This window comes from Trifolium pratense, linkage group LG4, assembly GCF_020283565.1.
Source record: "Trifolium pratense cultivar HEN17-A07 linkage group LG4, ARS_RC_1.1, whole genome shotgun sequence".
NCBI lineage: Eukaryota > Viridiplantae > Streptophyta > Magnoliopsida > Fabales > Fabaceae > Trifolium > Trifolium pratense.
In genome coordinates this window covers 23,304,021-23,331,105 of record NC_060062.1, presented here as the reverse complement: position 1 = coordinate 23,331,105, position 27,085 = coordinate 23,304,021, and the positions used below count along the sequence as shown (strand labels likewise).

The 27,085-nt window shown below is 31.2% G+C and overlaps 4 protein-coding genes and 1 long non-coding RNA gene across 5 annotated transcripts; 1 reads left to right on the top strand and 4 right to left on the bottom strand.

Annotated features, from left to right (window-relative positions):
* Window positions 1-3,716: 3,716 nt before the first annotated feature.
* LOC123923333 (RING-H2 finger protein ATL54-like) lies at window positions 3,717-4,806 on the bottom strand. The gene has a single exon (XM_045976020.1). The coding sequence runs from the start codon at window positions 4,792-4,794 to the stop codon at window positions 3,790-3,792; it is 1,005 nt and encodes a 334-aa protein (XP_045831976.1). The 5' UTR covers window positions 4,795-4,806; the 3' UTR covers window positions 3,717-3,789.
* Window positions 4,807-5,896: 1,090 nt separating this feature from the next.
* On the bottom strand, window positions 5,897-21,215 carry LOC123921302 (lysM domain receptor-like kinase 3). Its single transcript, XM_045973794.1, has 13 exons — window positions 20,846-21,215; window positions 8,718-9,520; window positions 8,084-8,123; window positions 7,975-7,982; window positions 7,738-7,872; window positions 7,463-7,629; window positions 7,302-7,391; window positions 7,108-7,201; window positions 6,883-7,034; window positions 6,677-6,771; window positions 6,420-6,594; window positions 6,211-6,312; window positions 5,897-6,130 (listed from the first exon to the last, which is right to left on the bottom strand). Exons 2-13 carry the CDS (start codon window positions 9,349-9,351, stop codon window positions 5,975-5,977), a joined length of 1,848 nt encoding a protein of 615 aa, XP_045829750.1. The 5' UTR covers window positions 9,352-9,520; window positions 20,846-21,215; the 3' UTR covers window positions 5,897-5,974.
* LOC123921306 lies at window positions 13,301-14,302 on the top strand. Its single transcript, XR_006814015.1, has 3 exons — window positions 13,301-13,557; window positions 13,727-13,833; window positions 14,203-14,302. It is a non-coding gene; the product is annotated as an uncharacterized LOC123921306 (long non-coding RNA).
* A 26-nt stretch (window positions 21,216-21,241) lies between the features above and the next one.
* LOC123921305 (lysM domain receptor-like kinase 3) lies at window positions 21,242-21,824 on the bottom strand. The gene has a single exon (XM_045973796.1). It carries the CDS (start codon window positions 21,822-21,824, stop codon window positions 21,282-21,284), a length of 543 nt encoding a protein of 180 aa, XP_045829752.1. The 3' UTR covers window positions 21,242-21,281.
* Window positions 21,825-22,091: 267 nt separating this feature from the next.
* Window positions 22,092-26,732, bottom strand: LOC123921303 (lysM domain receptor-like kinase 3). Its single transcript, XM_045973795.1, has 12 exons — window positions 25,817-26,732; window positions 25,335-25,374; window positions 25,234-25,241; window positions 24,983-25,138; window positions 24,112-24,278; window positions 23,895-23,984; window positions 23,717-23,810; window positions 23,483-23,634; window positions 23,279-23,373; window positions 22,504-22,681; window positions 22,311-22,415; window positions 22,092-22,231 (listed from the first exon to the last, which is right to left on the bottom strand). Exons 1-12 carry the CDS (start codon window positions 26,430-26,432, stop codon window positions 22,103-22,105), a joined length of 1,830 nt encoding a protein of 609 aa, XP_045829751.1. The 5' UTR covers window positions 26,433-26,732; the 3' UTR covers window positions 22,092-22,102.
* Between the last annotated feature and the right edge of the window lie 353 nt (window positions 26,733-27,085).

Here is a 27,085-nt window from a genome sequence, read left to right as displayed (position 1 = left end):
TATGTTCCTCGTTGTATTGAACCTTTTATTATTAATGAAATGAGTTGATTGTGTTTGCTTCAAAAAAAAAAAAAAAAACTTCATAAAAGACAAAATAAATTACAACCATAATAAGTCCTTATCTTAAAAAAAAACAAAAAAATAACAGTAAAAAAAAGTATTAAATAAAAAATTTGAATTTTTTTAATAAAAAATAGGCTTAAATGCAGTTTTACCCCCCCCTATTTTGAAAAATGCGGAATTTTACCCCCCCTATTTTAAAATGCGGAATTTTACCCCCCCTATTTTATAATTTGTTGGATTTTGCCCCTCCACCAAAATTTTGCACAAAATCTGCTTTTGAGCCTCAAGTTCAAAGCTACGCACAGAACTCAATTTGGATCAATAATTCACCAAACTGGTACCAAAACGACCGCAATCGAGTTAGTTTTCCACAGAATCAAACTCCAGTAAATTTGGAGTTACAGAGAGAGATTAATTACTGTTTTAGTGAAGGTCTGTTCAAATTAATTATCGTATGAAACTACTACTGGTATTCTCGTCATTCCTCTCACCCTGTAGCTCATTTTTTAATACTATTTACATGTATGGAAATCTAACGAAATTACCCTTGTTGGCATTTCAATTTCGTCGAATTTGGAGTTACGATGTGTTCGGTAGACGATGTTGAATTTGAAGATCACAAGTAGATTTCTGCAGAATTAGTAATTGGACAGACCTTCACTAAAATGGTAATTAATCTCTCTCTGTTACTCCAAATTTAGTGGGGTTTGATTCTGTGGAAAGATAACTCGATTACGGTCATTTCGGTAGCCATTTGGTGAATTATGGATCCAAATTGAGTTGTATGCGAAGCTTTGAAGTTGTGACTCGAAAGCAGATTTTTTGCAGAATTTTGGGGACATACCTTCACTAAAACGGTAATTAATCTCTCTTTGTAACTCCAAATTCAGTGGGGTTTGATTATGTGGAAAGATAACTCGATTACGGTCATTTCAGTAGCCGTTTGGTGAATTATGGATCCAAATTGAGTTGTATGCGAAGCTTTGAAGTTGTGACTCGAAAGCAGATTTTTTGCAGAATTTTGGGGGACATACCTTCACTAAAACGGTAATTAATCTCTCTTTGTAACTCCAAATTCAGTGGGGTTTGATTATGTGGAAAGATAACTCGATTACGGTCATTTCGGTATCCTTTTGGTAAATTATTGATCAAAATTGAGTTGTGTGCGAAGCTTTAAAGTTGTGACTCGAAAGCAGAATTTTAGGGGGGGCAAAATCCAACAAATTATAAAACAGGGGGGTAAAAGTCCGCGTTTTAAAACAGGGGGGGTAAAATTCCGATTTAATCAAAACAAGGGGGGCAAAACTGCATTTAAGCCTAAAAAATATTAAAAAAATCTGACGTGACAGTCCACATAGGATGCCACGTGTCAACAGATTTCAACGTGGCAGCGTCATGAGGACTTCCGTTAGTCAATTGTTAGTTGACTTAACATTTGAAACTAAAAACAAAACTGACAATTAATTAAGGACGAAAACGAGTGATTTTAAAGTATAAGGACGAAAACCAAAACTCAATATAAAAGTAGGGACTGAAAATATATTTTACCCTAATTTTAATTTTGTCTACCATATGAGATAATAACACTTATTTCCTGCATAAGAAACAAAAATTTGTGTCGTTTTGGAGAACCCCAAATATTTGTCAATTAAATTACTTTATTGTGTTTTTATTGTTTTTTTTTCTCACCAGATTGAAGATTTGAAGCCTCGTCTTGAATTATACTGGCCTAATATTTATGGAGAACACCGTGAGTTTTGGGAGATTGAATGGGACATACACGGTGTATGTTCATCCAATGATTGTGGTCAACATAAATATTTTGAGTTTGCCGGAGACATTTTCGAACAAAGTCAAGCTCATTATGTTCTTAAAGACGTTGGATATAACGTAGACCCTTATGCTCGATATGATCTACAAGACCTTGTTAAAAACATTATACAATTTGTTGGCGCTCGACCTAGAATTATTTGTCAAGCAGGGGATTTTGCGTGTGACGAATTAACGGAAGTACACTTTTGTGTAGATAAGAAGACTCTCATAGATAGGAAACCATCGTTGTCGTAGTCAATGTATACAATGGTTGCCATGACCATTACATTTAGTTCATCTTTTATTCAAATTATAGTGGATGTTCATTTGTCATTGATTCATATTATTGAAGCTTTCAAAACCCAAATCAGTAAGGTCTCTACACCCCTGTTTCTTTGTTACAGTTTTGTAATACTAACTAAGGTTTTGGGTATAGGATTGGACCTGATTAGATTTTGATGCATAAGGTTATGTGAAATTTAATAAATCGTATGTAATCTTTGATGGATTATACTAATTCATCAGTTAGCTAAGTAGTTAGAAGTTAGTTTGTTTTGTTTGATCCTAGGTAGTTAGTTGGTTAGTCTGACTACCAAAAGTTGTTAGGAATTAGTTAGGTCAAAGGTAGTTACTTGTAGCTTAAGTAACAAGCATAAATACACCTTAGTGTATCAATTGTAATCAACTTTTTGGACCCTATTGTGGATGAATAAAACTTTTCCTTTTTGCTTATTCTTTCATCTTCTTCTACCTCACAAATTATAGAGTTTTTCATTTTTCCTTCTTTATCACAGTTTTCTACAAAACTGTGTTATGCTCATAGGCAAGCTCACTGGCTTATGTGCATTGTGCAAGTGTGTGTGCCAAGCTTGATGCTTCTGCTGCGCCAACAATCTTGGCTTTGTCTAACATGTACAACCTTCATATGTTGTGCATGGTGGAGAAGTAGTCATTTATATTATAACGAATACGAATTTTACAAAATTCACTGTTTGATTGAAAATTTATATCATATAGATTATCCATAAAAAATTTGAAATTTTTTGAAAATCAATATGTTATTGAGACTCATCAAAATTAACGGTATTCAATAAAAACTCATAAACCGTTAATCTTGATGACTCTCAATAACATATCAAATGATTTTCAAAAAATTTTAAAATTTTTATGGATGATCTATATGATATAAACTTTCAATCCAACGGTGGATTTTAAAAAATTCGTATTCGTTATAAACCTATATTGGTGTCATTCTCACAATCACTCAATCGCTTTATCATTCTCTCGTTTCAATTTTATGTTATATATTTAAACTCTTTTTTGCATTTAACATTCTCATTTGGATTGGTTTCAAGCCTAGTCAACAAGTGAGGCTATTTGGTTACTCCTTCATGAACAAAGAGTAGAGCTAGTCTTCCCAACACTATTTTTGCCAAACAGAGCCTTAGTCTTCCCAACATGTTCCAAACACACTAGTTAGTATGTCATAAATTAAATATACAACAAAAAATCCTGATAGCATTTCTACAATCTAATTTTTTTAAAACTAAGGAACCTACATGTGAGAGTTTCACAATTATAAAAAATAAAATTATGATAGTAAACAAACAGAAAGTACCGTATCTATCCTTTTCTTTAACACAATCATTGTAGCGTATCTAGACGCTAAGTTGGTCACATGATTAAAACTATATGTTCAAACTTGATTCGTCCGAGGATATTCGACGAAATCGCGGCTTGCATGGTTTATACTTACAATTATGGGTTTTTTTAATTAATCCCTTTTATAAATAAAAAATTTGCAAAAATATTTTTATAAAGTAGTAAACATGACCGCGTAAAAAATACTACAAAAAGTCCAAAAAATATAGTAATTAATTATATTAATTTGAAAAATGCATACATGAATCATCTTTAATTCATAGTCACATATCTTGTTTTAAAACTCTTCCTTCCATGTAGAGTGAAAGACTTTTTCATAGCTACTGGCCTTATATGCAAAAGCTCTTCAATTGAACACCTACGCATTGTTTTACTATTTTTTTGAGTAATAACCTTCCAAAGATGGCTTCTAGGATCAGTTGAAACAGAACCCTCCTCAATTTTCATCTCATCATTCATAATTTGCTCCTTGTTGTAATTTGATTCATCACTTGATTCCTCTATTGTTCCAACCCTATTTTCAAATGCCACATTGATAACAATATTGTTACTTACCACACCTTGTTGATCATTCCTTGGATTATTATCCATTTGAGTATCTTGATTTCTTCCCAAGTTGTTATTTTCTTGTCCGAAATTCGATTCGGTTACTTCGGGATTAATATTGTTCGAAACAATACCGGCTCGACAAAGAGGACAATTAGTATGAGATCTTAACCAAGTATCAATACAAGATATGTGAAAAGCATGACTACACTTTGGTAATAGTCTTAAAGTTTCATCTTCATGAAACTCATTCAAACAAATAGAACATTCTGTTCCTTCAATTAACCCTTCATTTTTTCGATACTTGCAAACCGTAATCGAATTTATAATCGATTGTTGCAAACCAACTGTAGCAATGAGCCACACAGGGTGATCGTGATTGCGATCGCCCTGATTTTCATTGAGAAATTCTTCGGAGTTTTCAGGTTGTGAGCGAATAGAGTTATTAATTCTCCAACCACACATTTCATTATAGCATTTCACTTTGATCACATAAAAACCAATGATGATAAAAATCAATGAGAATAATGAAATGAGGATGATGAAGTAAGAGGAAACTTGTGTGGTGTGTTCTAGTGGTGGGGGTGAGAAATAGTAATTTCCATTAGTGTAACAATTTGAAGGACATGAAGGGTCACAAAAGCCATAACAATCTAATGTTTGGTTTGTAGTAGTTTCTGTTGGAAAAAGCTTTCTTTGGATTCTAGCCATTGTATTTTTTTTAAAGAAACTTAATTGGAGACAATTGAACAGAAATGAAATGAATAATTGGGTTGTTGCTAAGAAATGTGGGGTTGATTTTGTTTGAATTAGAAGAGATAGAATGAATAGTTTTTTTATTGTTTCAACGTCTTTTTCTAAGGTTTAATATGTGTTTGTTGTGTTTGGTAAATGACAATGAAATTGAAAGTACCACCATAACTCCCTTGAATTATGGTTGGTTTATTTATTAAACAAGCAATAGAATTATATTGGTTCAGAAAAATATATGTCTGGTGGCATGTTAATTTTATACTCTTGTATAAGAATTTTTTTTTATTTTTATATTCATGATTGATGTATCTAAGCAACTTTTTAGACTAAACACATCAATTATTCTATAAATCTAAAAAGTAAATTTTTTCTTATATTAAAAACGAGAGTGAGTATATCAATGACATGATATAGTCAATTAGTATTCTATTTGTTTGTTTCATAAAAAATCTCAATGACGAATATAGTCGATTAATATAATCGATTAGTATTCTATTTGTTTGTATCATGTGAGTCATATTTTTTGGTCTTTGTTTTTTAACAACTCATGTGAGGCATGCATATTAATATACGAGTAAAAAATATATATTTGCGTAAAAATTATTAAAAAAAAAAGTAAACACAATATTATTATCATACCATTTGGAATATATACATTAACATACGAGTAGAAATATAGGTCACTGTTGGAATTATAGAAAATAGACATATGAATAAAAATATAACTTCTCATAGAAAATACTGTTATTAATAAATAGGCATATATTATTACCCTATCTTAATATATGCCTATTTAACTTATCTTTGGGACTTATCTTTGGTCTTTAAGCCTATATAAATTATTATTTATTAATATCACTATCTCTCTCTGTATAAGTGATCTTTGAGTCATTTTATAAGTTATCCAAAATCAATTAAAATGTTTTTATTTTATTTAGTTTAATTTATCTTTGAGACAATTACAGTAATTTACCCAAGATGGTATAGTTTTTTACTAGGTAGACCAATCATGCAATTTGGTTCCAAATCATGTATGCAAAAATTTCAACAAACCATTATCTAACATTAAAGTTTTTTTTTTCTTCTTGTTAATCTTCTCTTATGATAAATTTGACAACCAGTGCAAATTATAATAGTATTAGTCATGCTCCATAGCCAGAGTCAATGCTGCATTATCAGTGCTACTTCCATCATCAATTGTAGAATTAAGTGTCATAAGAAAAACCACAATAGCTCTCATTGTCGGACGTCGTTTCGGATCTCGGTTCGTGCAAGTCTTGGCAAGCTGTGCCATCTGCCATTGGAAAAGCAGGTAAATCTTGTCTGATACTTAATTCAAAAACACAAAAATGTTTATGATTCTTATACAAATACCTTGATAATGGAATCAATTGAATAATTATCTCCTAGCCTTGGATCCACCAACTTTCTTAGACTTTCTATAGGATCTCTCTCTTGATCAATAGCTTCATCAAACTAACACAATATAAATATGAACATATAGGTATTAATTAGCAATGTATAACTATAAATCAGGTTACCAATTGAAAAGAAAAATTAGTGGGAATTTAACAATTAGTTACCAAAGCTACAAGACTCGTGTAATATTCATCGATAGATTCATTGGTCGTAATCTCAAGGCTCTTGAACTCGGTTTTATCGATCTTGATCACAGCTGCTTTAGCAGAAATTAGTTCATAAAGAACAACTCCGAAAGCATATACATCTATCTTGCGAGAAATATGTCCGTATGCATTTCTGCACGAAAGTTAATGGTTGCATTAAACTAAGACCTAAGATAACTATCAACCAAAGAAAAAGAGAGCAGAATTCATCATACTCAGGTGGCATGTAACCAAATGTGCCTGCCATATGATGAGTTTGATCTGTTGAATTTGCAATATCCGTAAGCCTGGTTACTCCGAAATCTGCAATCTATTATAGGATAATATATGATCTACCACAATTATCTCAAGAGAGGAAATAGTAAAAACTAAGTAAGAAGCTTTCACAAAATTATTATTGAGACATAGGATAGGACTATACCTTTGCAGTGAAATTTTCATTTAATAAAATATTATCTGGTTTTATATCGCGATGGATATACACAGGCACTGAATGCTCATGAATGTATTCAAGGCCTCTTGCTACATCAAGAGCAATTTGCATTCTGGTAGACCACGCCATCGCTTCTCTCCCTGCAAACAGTTTCACATTAATGTATCATCACTGAAAATAGTTGCTCTTCATCATGTGCTTATTTTATATTACCTAATTTATGTAGATGTTGGCTTAAGTTTCCATTTTCCATGTACTCATACACAAGGAATAGAGATTCCTCAACACAATATCCAATCAAGTGTACCTATATGTTAAAGTGCGCGCGAACACAAATTACTCACGTAAGTTTATAGAGAAACAATTAACTTTATTTAACAAAACATGATTTATGTTTGATAATTTACCAGGTTCCAGTGACGAACTTTTGTTAAGATTTGCAGTTCAGCAAGAAATTCTGTTGTTGCTTGCATCTTCATCTTTTTTATTGCAGTTTTCTGTGTAATTTAAGAGAACTTACTTAATAAGATCAATGCATAGTTAAACTAACAATGCTGTGATGACAAACCTGCCCTCTCAGCTCTCCATAGTAGACTTCACCAAAACCACCTTCACCAATTTTGTTAGCCAAACTGAAGTTATTTGTAGCATTGGCGAGTTCTACATACGAAAACTTTGGCAATTTGTCCTCAAAAATATATTTGGATCCAGTATCATCATTGGCATCTTTATAACCTGTGAGAGGTATGAATAAAATAAGCAGAAGACTAGTTTCAAGTTCAACTCATGAATATTGGGAGGAGGTAAGGAATTTGAGTTTGAAAATTGTACATAGACATCTACCATTTGGTGGCAAATTAGACTCGTCTCCATTCTTCTTTCGAAAGTATCGAACATATATACAAATTGATAATAACAGAACCATGCATATTCCTCCAATAGATATTCCAGCAGTAGCTAAACTCCTAGCTAAATGACCTGCTTATATAGATTGAAATTTAAGCTCATATGTTTGTGAACATGCAAAAAATTTAGTCATCATATATATAGCCAATTCTCTGATAAGTTTGAAGGCAAGACCTGCTTTTCTGCAAGACAGAAAAGGAAAAAGAAAAAATGATGATGCAACCAATATAAATGAATGTTCATCTTTTGTGAGCACATTGAAGGGTAGCACAAAACAATTTACCTAGGGGTCGGGCACAAGGGAACATAAATTCCATTTTCATCTGAAAAATTAAAAGAAAATAATGATAAAAAAAAGAATGAGTAATAAAATTGGCTAATATAGTCAAACATTAAATACATTTTTGACAAATTTCGATTTTGGTTTCATTAACACTCTTAGGGAGACGGCGGTTTTGGCAGCGGACGCAATGATGAAATAGTGAACGGTCGCTCTACAAGGGCGGCGGATCTGGGTTCAGAATTCAGCGGTCTCGACAGCAGTGTTGAATATAAAAGGATCAAATAGACACACCAAGCAAAACTTAAGAACACAGCTTACTTGGTTCAAAAAAAAAAAAGAACACAGCTTACTTGTTGATCAAGCAATCAACACACACTATAACTAGTAGTACACCATAGCTTATTGTAAGATTCTTGTAGCTTAGCTCCTTCAACTAGTTAGTTATGACAGCTCAGCTTTCAGTTAGTTTGTTGAGATGAGTTTGTTACTAGGTTGAACATTGTATCTCACTTTTTCAGTAACCACTTGAGCCCAATTACTTTCCCTTTTGTACAAATGGAAAACCAAATCCAAAACAAGTATAAAATTTCCACTATCAGAAAAATAAACCATGACAGAAAAATAAAAACCTAACCTTTCCCTGGAATAAAAACAAGACCACTTCCTTGGCTGAAATCCACACCATGGTTGTACCTCTGCAGCAACTCAGCATCAAGCTTGGTATCCTTTGCAATAGACTCCAAAGTGTCCTTAGAAGTAAGAGGGTATGTGATGAACAATCCATAATCATTGGAAACCTCTCTGTTCCCACAGGAACAGTTAACAGTAACATTAACCTTCACAAACTTAGGAATAAAGTTTTCTGCATAAACGTTGTCTCTTTGGATCCTCTCCTTAGTGGTCAAATTTCTAAAAGTGAACTCAGCAATTGAAGCATAGGTATCTGTTGGCTGAAGCTCATATAGAAAAGTGTGACCAAGAAACTCATCATTGATGCAATCACAAGGGAAGGGAACATTCACTCTTGAACTGGCTCGGACAAAATTTTGGTTTGGCATTGTATCTGTGCTGTAGATGAAAATATCTTCCGGTTTTGAAACAAGGTTGGATTTCATGATTTCCGAAATATATGTCAAGTTTGAATCTTTCATCGGATGATAGGAAGCTAAAGCTAAGTCACAAGTTTTGTTGCATTTTGATTCTGCAATGAAGGATTTAGAGGCCAGTAACAAGAATAAAAGTGATAATCTGAATTTGATTGGTTTCATAGTTTAGAGAATGCAACAGTAACATAGAATAAGAATTTGAGTGGGTTGAATATGCAAATGGGTGTTAGGAATAAAATACATGGTCGATATTTCTTCATATTGGTAACTTGGCATGTTGGTGTGCAAAGGGACCCACATCACATCCACGTTGCCTTTCACCTTTGAAAAGCTATAATTGAATCTAAGTAAGTAAATAAATAATTGAATCTAACAAATTTACAAAATTATCCCCATTATGAGTTACCTTGTATTACCTTGGATGCCAAAAAGATAGGGAAGAGAGAAATAGTGAAGAGAGAAATAAGAGAGAAGAGAGATGGAAGAGAAATTGGATAGAAATTTTATATGGTTTGGATGAATAGAAAAGTGAGAAGAAAGAAATTAATAAAAATGAGAAAATAACAAATTTACCCTTTTCTACAAGAAAATAAATTAGTTGAATGAGGGTATTGTTGTAAAATTGTTTATTTCACTTCTTGTCACACAAATCTCTCCTAATATGGAGAGATTTATTTTTGGCAGTTATTAATCATTATATTTCTCTCTTTCCTTATTTCTCTCATCATCCAAATCATAGAAATAACTAATTTCTTTTCTATCTCTCTCTTTCTTATTTCTCTCTTTAGTAAATCTACCTAAACAAACACAGTGTTAGAGTTTGTTTAATCTGCAATATGTAAATATATATGACATTACAAGATATAACAGCACATGATAAACATTTAAAGTATTAAACAAATGTAGTAGTTGAGTATTATTATAATCAATTACGAAGTTAGTATTAAGCTAATTAAATTTTGGAAAGCCATTGTTCGCAATGTATCATGCGAACTTGTTGGCTGTTAAAAATTTGAAGATTGGTGACAGGCAACCGAAGCAAGAGTCGGACAACGAACTCTTGACCACTGATTAAAGAGCTCAAAATCTTGTCCACAAGCCCTAGTTTAACTGACAAAAAATACCAACCCACATTATCGTGGTAGGGGTGTTCACGAGTATGGATAACCCGTTCAACTTAGTGATCCAACCCACATTTTACCTGAATCCCTTCAAGTGCAGGTCCAATCCGAATCAACCCGTTCAAACTCAAAGTGATTTGATCTGGGTAATGGGTTTATGATTTTAAACCTATGAACCCGCGAACTTTTAAGAAATTGTTACGATTTATTATTTTTTTATGATATAGTTTAATATTTTTATGTTTTAAAATCTTAAATTTTGATACTATATTGAAAGTATTTCATCATGTAATTTCAAATGTTTACATTTTAGGCTTAAATGCAATTTTGTCCCTCCAAGTTTCACAATTGCTTGATTTTGGCCCCCCACGTTTCAATTGCTTGATTTTAATCCTCTAAGTTTTACAATTGCTCGATTTTATCCCTCAAAGTTTCAATTGCTTGATTTTGGCCCCCCAAGTTTACTCCTTTTTGCATTTGCTAGCCCCCATTGAATTTTTTGATTAAAAATTGATTATGTGACATTTTAAAATTAAATAACTAAATTACAAATTGTTTTTCAAAAACTAAATTATAAAATATTTTTTTATTACAGTGTATAAAATAATTTTGTTATATAAAAAAGTAAAAAAAAAATTATGAACTATTTTTTTAAAACCTTGTAAACTTTTTTTAAATAAAAAATAATTATTAAACCTTTTATTAAAAAAACAATTTTTAATACATTTTTATAAAAGCAAATATTATTATTTTTAATTTTTTTTAAAAATGTCACGTAAGCAATTTTTAATCAAAAAAGTCAACGGGGGCTAGCAAATACAAAATGGGGTAAACTTGGGGGCCAAAATCGAGCAATTGAAACTTGAAGGGTTAAAATCGAGCAATTGTGAAATTTAGGGGTTAAAATAAAGCAATTGAAATATGGGGCTAAAATCAAGCAATTGTGAAACTTGAGGGGTCAAAATTGCATTTAAGCCTACATTTTAAATAGTAAAATTTAGTCTAGACTTTAAAATTTTCTTGAAATAAAATGTCGTATAACTAATTTTTTTTAAAATTGTTTTAAAAATTTATATGTAATGACCCGTTGATCCAACCTAACCAACTCACCATTGGGTTGGGTCAGTTCGGATTTAACATAAAAAAATATTTGGTTTAATTTATATCCAACCCATTTACCTTTGATCGGGTCGGGTAACAAATTTGGCTAAAATAGATCTAATCCGCATACACTCCTAGTTTGGGGTTTGAATTCCAACTCATTCACTTGTATGTGTGAGTTTATATCGTCTATGTACCCAATAAAAATACTCAAAATCTTTACAACTTTGACCAATTTATTATTTGTAAATTATATACTATATATACTCACAATTTCACACTTTCACACACCCGATGAAATGAAATATATAATTAATAAAACTAGACATACAAAACTTGAAAATATGAAGAATTTTATGGTGAAAGAATTAGTAAATTAGATTTAGAGTGGAGGTTTGTGCATGAATGTGATGCAACAGTGGATGCCTATCAATATTTTATGCTGATGCTGGAGCGGGTTTTTGGGTTTGGAAGTTGACCGTGCCGGAGCAAATTTGATGTTTTGTGTGGTTGTTTATGGCTCAATTCTCCATATGCTTCGTGATTGTCCGACCGGCAGCAACTAGTTTATAGCTCATGTCTGTGAAATGAACACATAACACCAAATTTTTTTCTTTGCTGCTGGTTCACAGGATTGAATTAATCTCAAAATGACAGAGGAGCTTGGATTGAGAAGAGGTTTGAATTGGTCAAATTATTGGGCCACTTCATGCCATGCTTTATGGAATTGGAGAAAAACAATGGTGCATGAGATGGATTATATTTTGCCTATTAAACTTTGGAAGGAGGTGAACAGAAGGTTGCAGACTTACAATTCTGCATTAAATCAGCAACATAATACAGATGGAGCGAATACGGGTTGGATTCGACTTAATACGGATGGAGCGGTTAAAGTACTACAGCAGGGTGTGGAGGTGTGTCACGGAATGAGAATGGAGAGTGGATTTGTGGGTTTTTAAAATGGTCGGGAGTGTTGCTTAAAAAAAAAATGGTTGGGAGTGTGTAGCGTGTATAGGTGGCGGAATTATGGCGTGTTTTCGAAGGGTTAATTGGCTAGGGAGCGTGGCTTCAACAAAGTAGAGCTTCATGTGGATTGAGAGTAGTTGTCTCCAACACTACTTCCGGTAAATGGGGTGCCGAGGTTTATTGATTAACATAAGAAATTGCTAGCTAGAGTTGGATTGGGAGGTTCACCGTTCACATATGTTATTTACAAAGGGAATCAAATTTTTGTGGAGATGCATTAGCAAATTTGGCTTGCAATGGTGCTACTACTTTGATTATTTATGAACGATATCCCATCTAGATTAGTTTTTTTTTTTTTTCAAATATTCTAATGATTAAAATTCACGCATTTAAATGTGAAAAAATATGAAATTCGGGGTTAAAACCTCGATAACTCCAAAAATATCTCTGGTAGCTACAATGTGGAGAAATGTAAAATATAATTACTGATCAAAGTACTCAAGGTTAAAATTTTCCGGGCAACGAAATCTAATCTTGTGGATGTGTAAGGACAAAAAAATAGGGTTTTTATCCAGAAAAACAAAGAAAAAGAGAAGGGTAAAAGTGTAAAAATAAAATAGTACTCAAGTTTAAACTTAATAAGGAGCAAGTTTTTACTCTTTACTCTCTCTCTCTATAAACAGAACGCATCACCACGGATGTGGATTGGGTGCAGTCAGCACCTGTGACTGCATGCAGTCAGAACGATCATAGCCATCCGTTCTTTGATCATACGGTCCAGGTTAACTGCAGCTTGAAACATGTTAAAACTGTATTAAAACGTATTAAAATCTAAGCCACAGGATGCTGATCAAACGGTTGAAAGATGTTAACTGCAGCTTGACTGCACAATAACTGACTGCGCATGATCCATTTCCCATCACCACTGCTATTCTTTTGTCTCTTTCCTCTCTCCCTTCCATTTCTCCCATCACCGCATACCTATATTCCCCAAGGCCGTAAATTTGCTATCCTACATCATATGACCGCGTAACCACCACCACTAACCTCCTCTCTTCCTCCTCTACAAAACCGAGATTTTCATTTTTCCGATCTACCAATTTTATTTTCGCGACCGCGTAACCACCTACGCCGTGACGGTGATTTTTTCACGTTCATTTCACCTATTTATTTACTTGTAGTGAGTTCTACTCTCTTTTCTTGATTTCAGAATTTCATTATTCACAATTTTATTTTTACAAAACCCTAACCCTCATTATCACTATGATCCTAGTTCTTGTTTTTTGTTTGGTTTATTTAAAGATTTCATTCAATAAACAAAGGAATTTTTCATGTGTTGCTAATTTTAGGTACTGTAGAGTTGGTTTTATGGGAGATCTCATTTCTTTGGTGGTTGGTGGATTTCATCAAGATGGGGAAAGGGACTTCAACTCTACATTTGGTTTCTTTTTCAGAAGTAAGTATTGATTAACTTGATTTAGATTAAGGGTATAATGATTTTAGGCTAATTTTGTCCTAAGGTATCTTTAGATTAAGGTTGCTAATGATTTTAAAGATATTATGAAGTTACTATCATTTGAAATTGTTGGACAGGTATAACAATGATTGAACTTGTACAGTATTTCTTATGATTCTTTGATGATAATGTTTAAGTTAGTTGTCAATGTCATAATGCCTAAATGTTATGTCTTTTTTATTTTTTTTGGTTTTTCACCACCAGTAAAATCTGGTTCGGGGGGTCAGTTATGGCATCAAGTGGTTCCGGCCCCTCCGCGACATATCATAACCGAGGAGTTCTAACTTATGCGTATTCAATGTTTTTTAGGTGTGATCAAGGACAATGGATGTTTGTTCGTGAGGAGCTAATGTTTGTTAGTGAGGAGCTACCGGTTGCAATAACTTCGGGCTGCTAAAACATTATGAGGTAAATTATTCTTGAAACACTTGCTCATAATCAAAGTATTAAAAAAATTGAAATGAAGAGAATAGTTTTGTATTACCTACAATTATAGTTTTAACAAATTTTGGCATATCTGTCCTGATTTTTTCATTTTTTTTCGAAGTTACATAAAAATAGTCCAACAAAAGTATGATTACCTTTTTTACTCTATCCGATCCAAACAATTTTTTAGATATAGAGACTTTAGTTAAAAGATTTAACGGTTCTACAATTCTAGTATTCATTAAACTTTCCCGCTATATTTCCGAACACATTGTTATAGACTTTTTGTTATTATGTGATTTATAAATAAAGTATGATGCATTTTTTTCATAAACATTTGAGATATAGAAAGAGTTTTAAATATTTAAGTTCCTATAAAATCTAGTTTCTGATTTTTAGACATTATTTTTCAAATACTACCTATAACAAAATTAAAATTTCATTTTTCATATACTACTTGAAACTAGCATACAAATTGGACCTTGGAGATTTCAAAATTTGCAAATTGTGTCTAAATTTTACCAAATCGTTCCTTATTTTTTTACTCTATCCAAAATATTTTTTAGAGATAAAAGACTTTAGTTAAAAGGTTCAACTGATCTACAATTTTTGTTGTCACTAAACTTTCCCGCTAAATTCTCAAACTCACTCTTTTACAAATTTTTGTTATTATGTGATTTATAATTAAAGAATTTTTTTAACTTTCCCGCTAAGTTGGAACTTGGCGTTTTCAAAATTTGCACATCATGTCTAAAGTTTTTCAAATCGGTCCTTATTTTTTTATATTTTGAAAAAGTTTACTCATAGTTTTGAAAATTACATAAAAGTAGCCCTCCAAAATCAAAGCATCATTACTTTTATAACACTATCCAAAATATTTTTACATATAGAGACTTTTGTTAAAAGTTTCAACTGTTCTACAATTTTAGTTTAAATTAAGCTTTCCCATAAAATTTCCAACCACACTTTTGTAGAAATTTTTGTTATTATGTGATTTATAAACAAAGAATCTGTTTGACATGCATGATCTAGTTTAAGATTTTTTGAAATTATTTTTCAAATACTACCCAAGACTAATTTTTTTTTTTTGACAAACTCCTAAAATTAGACCTGGGAGTTTTTAAAATTTGCAAATTGTGTCTAAATTTCTCCAAATCGGTCCTTATTTTTATAATTTTAAAAAGGTTACTCATTTTTAAAATTATATAAAAATAGCCCTCCAAAATCTGAGCATCATTACTTTTTTTACTCTATCCAAAATACTTTTTAGAGACACAAAAACTTTAGTTAAATGGTTCAACTGTTCTACAATTTTTGTTGTCATTAAACTTTCCTGCTAAATTCTCAAATTCACTCTTGTAAATTTTTTTGTTATTATGTGATTTATAATTAAAGACTTTTTTTGACATGTATTATATGCATTCATATCTAGTTTATGATTTTTCGACATCATTTTTCAAATACTACCTAAAACTAAATTAAAAGGTCTTTTTTCATATACTACTTGAAACTTGCATACAAGTTGGACTTTGGCGTTTTCAAAATTTGCACATCGTGCCTAATTTTTTTTATATTTTGAAAAAGTTTACTCTTATTTTGAAAATTCATAAAAATAGCCCGCCAAAATCAAAGCATCATCACATTTTTTTTACGCTATCAAAAATATTTTTAACATATAGAGACTTTAATCAAAAGTTTCAACTGTTCTACAATTTTAGTTTACATTAATCTTTCCCGTAAAATTTCCATCCACAATCTTGTAGAAATTTTTGTTATTATGTGATTTTTTAATCAAGATTCTTTTTCACATGCATGATCTTGTGTTATGGGCATTCGTATTTAGTTTAAGATTTTTCGATATTATATTTCAAATACTACCTCAAACAAAATTAAAAGGTCATTTTTCATATACTACTTGATTTTTGCATATATATTAAACCTTGGAGTTTTCAAAATTTGCAAATTGTGTCAATTTCTCCAAATCATTCCTTATTTTTATATTTTAAAAATGGTTACTCATATTTCGAAAACTACATAAAAATAGCCTACCAAAATCAGAGCATCTTTACTTTTTTTACTCTATTCAAAGTATTTTTTAATGATGTAAAGACTTTAGTTAAAAGGTTCAATTGTTCTATAATTTTAGTTTTTTTTAAACTTTCCCGCTCAATTCCCAAACTCACTCTTGTACATATTTTTGTTATCATGTGATGTGATTTATAAAAAGACTTTTTTTGACATGCATTATATCCACTCATACCTAGTTTATGATTTTTCAACATTATTTTTTAAATAATACCTAAAACTAATTTAAAACTTCATTTTTCATATACTACTTGAAACTTGCATACAAGTTGGACCTTGGCGTTTTCAAAATTTGCACATCGTGTCTAAAGTTTTTCAAATCGATCCTTATTTTTTTTTATTTTGAAAAAGTTTACTCATAGTTTTGAAAATTACATAAAAATAGCCCTCGAAAATCAAAGCATCATTACTTTTTTAACGCTATCCAAAATATTTTTAACATATAGAGACTTTAGTTAAAAGTTTCAACTGTTCTACAATTTTAGTTTAAATTAAGCTTTCCTATAAAATTTCAAACCACACTTTTGTAGAAATATTTGTTATTATGTGATTTTTATACAAAGAATTTTTTTGACATGCATGATCTAGTTAAAGAATTTTCGTAATTATTTTTCAAATACTACCTAAGACTAAATTTATTTTTGACAAACTCCTAAAAAAATTGGACCTTCGAGTTTTCAAAATTTGCAAATTGTGTCCAAATTTCTCCAAATCAGTCTTTATTTTTATATTTTGAAAAAGGTTACTCATATTTTGAAAATTACATAAAAATAGGCCTCCAAAATCGGAGCATCATTACTTTTTTGACTCCAAAATACTTTTTAGAGACTTAAACTTTGGTTAAAAGGTTCAACTGTTCTACAATTTTTGTTGTCATTAAACTTTCCCGCTAAATTCTCAAACTCACTCTTGTACAAGTTTTTGTTATTATGTGATTATGTGATTTATAATTAAAGACATTTTTTGACATGCATTATATGCGGTCATATCTTAGTTTATGATTTTTCGACATCATTTTTCAAATACTACCTAAAACTAAATTAAAAGGTCTTTTTTCATATACTACTTGAAACTTGCATACAAGTTGGACCTTGGCGTTTTCAAAATTTGCACATCGTGTCTAAAGTTTTTCAAATCGGTCCGTATTTTTTTTTATTTTGAAAAAGTTTACTCATAGTTTTGAAAATTACATAAAAATAACCCTCCAAAATCAAAGCATCATTACTTTTTTAACGCTATCCAAAATATTTTTAACATATTGAGACTTTAGTTAAAAGTTCCAACTGTTATACAATTTTAGTTTACAGTAAACTTTCCCATAAAATTTCAAACCACACTTTTGTAGAAATTTTTGTTATTATGTGATTTTTAAACAAAGAATTTTTTTGACATGCATGATCTAGTTTAAAATTTTTTGAAATTATTTTTCATATACTATCAAAGACTAAATTTATTTTTGACAAACTCCTAAAAAAGTTGGAACTTGGAGTTTTCAAAATTTGCAAATTGTGTCCAAATTTCTCCAAATTGATCCTTATTTTTATATTTTGAAAAAGGTTACTCATATTTTGGAAATTACATAAAAATAGGCCTCCAAAATCTGAGCTTCATTACTTTTTTGACTCTATCCAAAATACTTTTTAGAGACACAAAAACTTTAGTTTAAAAGGTTCAACTGTTCTACAATTTTTGTTGTCATTATTCTTTCCTGCTAAATTCTCAAACTCACTCTTATACAAATTTTTGTTATTATGTGATTTATAATTAAAGACTTTTTTTTTACATGCATTATATGCATTCAGATCCAGTTTATGATTTTTCGGCATCATTTTACAAATACTACCTAAAACTAAATTAAAAGGTCATTTTTCATATACCACCTCACTCTTGTACAAATTTTTGTTATTATGTGATTTATAATTAAAGTCTTTTTTTGACATGCATTATATGCGGTCATATCTAGTTTATGATTTTTCGACATCATTTTTCAAATACTACCTAAAACTAAATTAAAAGGTCTTTTTTCATATACTGCTTGAAACTTGCATACATGTTGGACCTTGGCCTTTTCAAAATTTGCACATCGTGCCTAAATTTTTTTATATCGGTCCATAATTTCTTTATATTTTGTAAAAGTTTACTCTTATTTTGAAAATTACATAAAAATAGCCCGCCAAAATCAAAGCATCATTACATTTTTTTTACGCTATCCAAAATATTTTTAACATATAGACTTTAGTTAAAAGTTTCGTTACAATTTTAGTTTACATTAAGCTTTCCCGTAAAATTTCCAACCACAATCTTGTAGAAATTTTTGTTATTGTGATTTATAAACCAAGAATCTTTTTGACATGCATGATCTTGTGTTATGGGCATTCGTATTTAGTTTAAGATTTTTCGATATTATTTTTCAAATAGTACCTCAAACTAAAATTAAAAGGTCATTTTTCATATACTACTTATTTTTGCATACATATTAAACCTTGGGAGTTTTCAAAATTTGCAAATTGTGTCTAAATTTCTTCAAATCATTCCTTATTTTTATATTTTAAAAATGGTTACTCATATTTTGGAAACTACATAAAAATAGTGATGTAAAGACTTTAGTTAAAAGGTTCAATTGTTCTATAATTATAGTTTTTGGTAAACTTTCCTACCCAAATTCCCAAACTCACTCTTGTACAAATTTTTGTTATCATGTGATGTGATTTATAAATAAAAACTTTTTTGACATGCATTATATGCACTCATATCTAGCTTATGATTTTTCAACATTATTTTTTAAAGAGCAATGCTACTTGGTACGACAAACGTGACATACGAAATATAAGAATGCTTATATGGGATTGTTTTACTGGTTGAATTCACTAAACTTCCATATTTGGTGGAAATCATGCTAGTCTTGGGTTAAAAATTGATGGCTTAGATTCATTCATGTTTTTCGTTTCGTACACACCAGCATTAATCTTTTTTAAATACTACCTAAAAGTCTAAAACTAAATTTAAAGTTCATTTTTCATATACTACTTGAAACTTGCATACAAGTTGGACCTTGGTGTTTTCAAAATTTGCACATCGAGTCTAAAGTTTTTCAAATCGGTCCTTATTTTTTTATATTTTGATAAAGTTTACTCATAGTTTTTAAAATTGCATAAAAATAGCCCTCCAAAATCAAAGCATCATTACTTTTTTAACGCAATCCAAAATATTTTTAACATATAGAGACTTTAGTTAAAAGTTTCAACCGTTCTACAATTTTAGTTTACGTTAAGCTTTCCCAATTTTTGTTATTAATTTATTTTGAAATATTAAAAGTTGTGTGTTTGTAACTTATGTGAATATTAACCGGCCAAAAGGAAGGTGACTATCTTACAGAATTACAAGTACACATGCGGTGATAAACGCGTGATAATTATTAAGTTTTACGTGTGAATAATAAATTGGCCAAAAGAAAAATTTATTTTTTTGACAAAATTTAAAATATTTATTAGGATTAAAAGCATATTTAACCCAACGTATTAGAGAATGAGTTTTATGCATTACTCAGGCCTTTGTCAGAGTTTTGTGTCTCCTACTACTACATATTATCAGAGTAATACTGCATTTCCAATTTTACTTTTCTGTATTTCTATTGAAAAGGACTTTTCTCGCATTCTAAGTAGCGAGTGTTGTAAAAAACTATTATTCATAATATATATATGGATGACATTAACTTAACACAAACAACAATGTAAAAGAAATTTTGATATGGATAGCATTACTTCATCTCTCTTGAGTTCAACTATGCACGTCGTGATTTCATCTATTTAAATAAAAATAATGATATGGGATTAAACATAAATGATATTTATTGTTTATTAATAAAAGGTAACACAATAAAACTTACCTAGGGCTAGGAGGCGAAGGGAACATAAACTCCATTTTTATCTGCAAAATTTAAAGAAAAATATATAAAATAAAACAAGGAATAGTCATACCTAAAATCCAAATATTACGATCGGTAAACAAACATCACTTAATGCATGTTTCATTAACATATAGAGGAACAAATAGTTAAAAAGTTTGATATAATAGTATTATTTATTGATTGATTACTCATCCATGAAAAATTAGAATGTCAAGTTAATAACTAGAATGAGCATTCTAGCTGTAGCATAAATTAGATAATGAAAATATTTAAGTCACATATTAAGGAATTACATATAATAACCAAACTTTACCAATATCAATTTGTTGCCAAACTTTACCAATATCAATTTGTTGCCAAACTTTACACCTCTTAACCGAACTCTAAATTAAAATGGAAAACAAAAGGCCAAGACCAATTGTTTTTTACTAAAATCAAAATAATTGACCAACATAATAATACCCTTTTGTACAAATGGGTATAAAATTTCCATTATCAGAAAACTAAACCATGACAGAAAAATAAAATTCTAACCTTTTCCAGGAATAAAAACAAGACCAGTTCCTTGGCTGAAATTCACACCAGGGTTGTACCTCTGAAGCAACTCGGCATCAATATTAGTATCCTTTGCAATAGACTCCAAAGTGTCCTTAGTGTTGGTGGTATTCTAGAGGTGTGGTATATATTATAAACTATATTGTTGCATAATTTAGAGTAGGATAGTATTTTTGAGGCTGAATATTCATGTATTTTTTCTTATATCAAATGCATCTCATACACATGAATATATATAGCATTAGTAGTGATGATTACAACTATCAAAGAGTCACCACTACTAGGTGCTTAATCAATGATTAAACACTCCACTAAGCACTAAGTGCTTCCACTATTGACATTGACAACTCTTCACTTCCACTAAATAATTTCCACTACTTTATCATATTCCACTAACATAAAATCAGCACATTAACTAACACTTAGGACTAAGAGGGTATGTGATGAACAAACCATAATCCTTAGAAACCTCTCTTTTCCCACATGAACAGTTAACAGTAACATTAAGTGTTCCATCAACCGGAATATTATCTGGACTATAATCGTTGTCTTTTTCGATGCTCTCCTTAGTGGTCAAATTGCTAAAAGTGAATTCTGCAATTGAAGCATAGGTATCTCCTGGGTAAATCTCATATAGAAAAGTGTGACCAAGAAACTCGTCATTGATGCAATCACAAGAAAAGGGAACATTCACTCTTGAATCTACTAGGAGAATATCTGGACTTTGTAATGTGTCAGTGTTGTAGCTGAAAATATCTTCAGGTTTTGAAACAACCTTGGATTTCATGATGGATGAAATATATGTTAAGTTTGAACCTTTTTGTATATTGTAGGAAGCTAAAGCTAAGTCACAAGTTTTGGTACATTTTGATTCTGCAATGAAGGATTTAGAGGCTAGTAACAAGAATAAGAGTGATAATCTGAATTTGATTGATTTCATTGTGTAATAGGAACACATAGAATAAGAATTTGGGTGTGTTGAATATGCAAATGGGTGTTAGGAATATTAATACATGGACATTCATCACATCCACGTTGCCTTTGACCTTTGAAAAACTATAAATAAATAATTGAATGTAACAAATTTACAAAATTATTCCCATTAATCAAATGTCACATAAATGCAAAGTCTAATTTATTGACTAGAAAGTCTTCTCGTTCAATCTGATATACTGTTGGCTCTGCTAGTACAGAATAGTATTAAGTTTCACAGTAGAGTTTTAATTTTAGTCAGACTCAATGCTGCACTATTGTACTTCCACCATCAATAGTAGAATTTAGTTTCATAAGAGAAACCACAACATCTCCCATTCTTGGACGTCGTTTCGGGTCTCGGTTTATGCAAGTCTTGGCAAGCTGTGCCATCTGCCGGTGAAAAAACATATAAAGCTTGTTGATTAAGAAATGATAAACACCAAGAAAATGTTGTATGATTCATAGATACCTTGTTAATGGAATCAATTGAATAGTTATCTCCTAGCCTTGGATCAACTAGTTTTCTTAGACCTTCTTCTATAGGATCTCCCTCTTGATCAATAACTTCATCAAACTGGCATACATACCAGGAGAAGTTAAAAAAAAAACACAATATATGAACATATATATATATATATAAGTACTAATTAACGATCAATTACCAAAGCTACAAGGCTCTTGTATTCATCAATAGATTCATTGGTCTTAATCTCAAGGCTCTTGAACTCAGTAGTAGGTTTATCAATTTTGACCACAGCTGCTTTAGCAGAAATTAGTTCGTATAGAACAACTCCAAAAGCGTATACATCTATCTTGCGAGAAATATGTCCGTATGCATTTCTTCACAAAAGCGAATGATTGAATTAAACTAAGGAAGAGGATTAGTTTTTACTATTTCATCTAATGATTCATGACTGGTTGATTACTACTAAGCATTTGGATTTATCATGGTAATACTGAGAAAACTTCTTCGTTAAGTTAGATGCAATCGGTGCAAAGATGCTATATCTAGGAAAGTAACTAAGGCTTTTTTATTTCAAAAATCCAAATTCTATAGCCTATGGCCTAAGATAGCTATATTAATGTAATGAAGAGCAGTGGAGGAAAGGAGGTAACAAATTCTGTTACAATAGAAGTGCAAGCTCAAGGAGTGAGACGCAGTTTCAGGGCGCGTGAACCAAACGTTAGGCTCAAGGATCTCTAGTATAAATAACAAGTCATGTCATTAGAAAGGGTGTGGAATAATTGGAATCAGTCTCTTTCTGTTATACTGAACCTTCTTCCACCTTTGCAGTATTTTAATTCCTTTATCATTGTACTACATTCCTTCCTTTAGAAGTGAATCTGTCAGTTGAATAATATACCCCTATTTCCCTGTGTTTGTTAATTTGAGCATTACAATTAACCACATAAAAAGAAGAGCAGAATTCATCATACTCAGGCGGCATGTAACCAAATGTGCCAGCGACATGATCAGTGTTATCAATTGAACTTGCAACATCAGTCAGTTTGGTCATTCCAAAATCAGCAATCTGTAATAATAGGAATAATATATGATCTCACTCTCACAACAATTATCTCAAGAAGGAAAATAGTAAAAACTAAGAAGCTTTCAAAAAATATTGAGACATAGTACTGTGCCTTCCCATTGAAGTTTCCATTTAATAAAATATTATCTGATTTAATGTCGCGATGGATGTATACAGGCACTGAATGATCATGAATATACTCGAGGCCTCTCGCTACATCCAGAGCAATTTGTAATCTGGTAGACCATGTCATAGGTTCTTTCTCTGCAAATAGTATTCACATTGACGACATTAATGAAAAATCAATGAAAATAGATATAATCTTCATCATGTGTTTATATACGACCTGAATTATGTAGATGTTGGCTTAAGTTTCCATTGTCCATGTATTCGTACACAAGGAATAGAGATCCCTCAATACAATATCCAATCAAGCGTACCTATATTTGTATAACAGAATTTAGTATTAACAATAATTTAATACAATCCTACGAGCACTTGTGATAATATGTTTGAAAACTTACCAGATTGCGGTGATGAACGCTTGTTAAGACTTTCATTTCTGCAAGAAATTCTCTTGTAGCTAGCATCGTCATCTTTTTTATTGCAGTTTTCTATGCAATCGAAGACAACTTACATAATTAATAAGATATATACATGACATGGAGGTTATCATCTTTCTATTTAAACTTTTCTTTCTACTTTTCAATGCAAAGTAACAATGCTATGATTATAACAAACCTTTCCTTTCAGCTCACCATAGTAGACCTCTCCAAAACCACCTTGACCAATTTTGTTAGCCAAACTGAAGTTATTTGTAGCATTGGCCAAATCTTCGTACGAAAACTCAGGTGATTTGTCCACCACAATAAATTTGGATCCAGTATCAGCATTGGAATCTTTATCAGCTGTCACAGGAATAAAATAAGCAAGTTCAACTCATGAATATTAGATCACTTCATTCAGTATATTCTTTAGTTTAAGGTAATAAGGAAATCCAGTTAAAAAAAAGGGAAATGCTTAACATCCCGAAAAGTTGTATCACGAGCGGCTCCCGAATGACGTGGCACACCCACTTGCATGTTTTGCTTTTCTTTTCTTTTTTTTTTTTTTAATAAAAATTGTGATGTTTTACTTATGACTCTATCTCTCCCCAATTATTCAACAAAAGAACTCTCCAATTTATTTCTGTTTTCTTCTTCCAAAACCAGTAAACCTTCCATGGCAAAAACACAAATTGAGACATTAAGGATTTAGCTGTGTGCAAGTATTTCTCTCGTTTTTTCCTTCAAGCTTTTTTCATCTTCACTATCTTATTTTTTTGGTACTCTATCACCATTAGGAACCTGGATCACTATATATCTTATGTATGGTCCCAAGTTCCATCAGAATCATCACCCTCACTTCCATTTGTAGAATGAAAAAGAAAACAGAGTCGGTGAATTGGTGATGGAAAAGCAGAGTATAGTGGACATCACTTGATAGCAAGCGGTTATAATATTTTAATTTAAAAATTAAATAAAGAAAAAATATAATAATTGTTCAAAGCGTTTCGTGAAGAATTCGGGAGAAATTCATTCGTGACAAATAGCAATGCTCAAAAAAAAATTACATGTGCCATCTTTAGTTGAAGGTGCCGTTGAATCTTCTGGTGTCAATTTAGACTTCTCTATATTCTTCTTAACATATATACAAATTGATAATAACAGAAGCATGCATATTCCTCCAATAGATATTGCAGCAGTAACTAAACTTCTAGCTAAATGACCTGCTTATTTAGATACAAATTATCTGTTTATGAACATGCCAAAAATAAATAGTCATCATATATAGCCAATTCTTTGATATGCTTGAAGGCCAAACCTGCTTTTCTGCAAGAGGGAAAAGGAAATAGAAATAATGGTATGCAACCAAACATAAATGAATATTCATTGTTAATTGAAGGGTAACACAATAAAACTTACATAGGGCTAGGCGGAAAGGGAACATAAACTCCATTTTTATCTGCAACATTTTAAAAAATAATATAAAAGAACTTCTACTAAAACATAACAAAATTTAAAAGGAATCGAAATTCAAAAGTAACCAATTTTATGAAGACCAACTATACTATAATCAAACTTTACCACATATAAGTTTGCCTTTTTTTTTATAAGGTCCATAATATAAATAACCAAACCATACCAAAATCAACCAAGTGGTTGACCTCAAATAGGCTATAATATTAACCAAATGTTTGGGAGAATTCGAGTTTGAATCCTCACTAAAGACTTCACACTTCCCAACGACACTCATACGAAAGGGAAGATTATAAGAGCATTTTTTTTCACTAACATCAAAATATTTGAATAATACCCTTTTGTACAAACAGAAAGCCAACAGCAGAACAGGCACAAAATTTCCAATATCAGTAAACCAAACCATGACAGAAAAATAAAAATCTAACCTTTCCCTGGAATAAAAACAATACCATGCCCTTGGCTGAAATTCACACCAGGGTTGTACCTCTGCAACAAATCAGCCTCAATCTCGGTATCCTTTGCAATAGACTCCAAACTATCCTCACTTCTAAGTGGATATGTGATGAACAATCCATAATCCTTAGAAACCTTTCTGTTCCCACAGAAACAGTTAACAGTAGCATTAACCTTCACAAATTTAGGAATAGAGTTTTTTGCATAAACATTTTCTCTCTCCATCCACTCCTCATTAGTCAAATTGCTAAAAGTCAACTCAGCAATTTGCTGATACTGGTAGAGAAATGTGTGACCAAGAAACTTATCATTGATGCAATCACAAGGGAAGGGAATTTTCGCTCTTGATTCGGTCCTGTAACTATCTTTATTTGGTATTGTGTCAGGGTTGTAGCTCACAATATCTTCAGGTTTTGAAACCAGGTTGGATTTCATGATGTCCAAAATATATGTCAAGTTTGTACCTTCCAACATATAATAGGAAGCTAAAGCGAAGTCACAAGTTTTGCTACATTTTGATTCTGTAGTGAAGCATTTAGAGACCAGTATCAAGAATAGAAATGACAATCTAAATTTGATTGGTTTCATTGTATAGAGAGTAATAGTAACACCATACAAATATTGGTTTGTTGAAGATGGAGATGGTGCTAAGAAGAACACAACTAAAAGACTCTAAAAACAACAAATACAGAAGATTTAGAAAAGAAGAAAGAAAGATTACCTTAAATTCATATTTTATAAATTTATAAATTTATATTTGGAAGGAAAAAACTGTCCTCGTTCCGTTGTCATGCCTACTCTTCCGTTAAACTCAACACGTTACTTTTTAAAATGTATGGAAAGATTACCTTAAATTCATATTCGTCACCTTGGAAAGAGTCCATCATATCGTTGACTTTGAATAGAGTGTTATTAATAAGATTAAGAGGGAAGAGGCGTTAATTGAAAAATATTTGTATGAAGGTGATATTCTCTAGTTTATCACGTATATGAGGTCACAGATAGATATTTGCTCTCACTAGTTAAATTTATCACGTATAGGAGAAGAAGTTGTTAAACATGAATATAAAAATTAATTCAAAAAATGTAGAGAGTAGTAGAGGAATTGGTATTACATTTTTTCCATACACAAATTAGATATTAAGTCAACCAAATCGTTAGTTACTTCAGTGGTGATTAATGCTGAACTTGGAGGATCACAGTTCGATCCCTGCAACTGCGATCGGGAGGGGCTAAAACCA

Coding starts and splice junctions, on each gene's coding strand:
- LOC123923333 (XM_045976020.1), bottom strand. CDS start 4,794: ATGGCTAGAATCCAAAGAAAGCTTTTTCCAACAGAAACTACTACAAAC.
- LOC123921305 (XM_045973796.1), bottom strand. CDS start 21,824: ATGTGTTCCTATTACACAATGAAATCAATCAAATTCAGATTATCACTC.
- LOC123921302 (XM_045973794.1), bottom strand. CDS start 9,351: ATGAAACCAATCAAATTCAGATTATCACTTTTATTCTTGTTACTGGCC. Junction 8,124..8,717: donor TGTTTTTATTCCAGGGAAAG/GTTAGGTTTTTA, acceptor TTAATTTTTCAG/ATGAAAATGGAATTTATGTT. Junction 6,595..6,676: donor TTTGGTTACATGCCACCTGA/GTATGATGAATT, acceptor ACTTTCGTGCAG/AAATGCATACGGACATATTT.
- LOC123921303 (XM_045973795.1), bottom strand. CDS start 26,432: ATGAAACCAATCAAATTTAGATTGTCATTTCTATTCTTGATACTGGTC. Junction 24,279..24,982: donor TTCAACTAAAGATGGCACAT/GTAATTTTTTTT, acceptor TTCCTGTGACAG/CTGATAAAGATTCCAATGCT. Junction 23,811..23,894: donor GCGTTCATCACCGCAATCTG/GTAAGTTTTCAA, acceptor ATACAAATATAG/GTACGCTTGATTGGATATTG.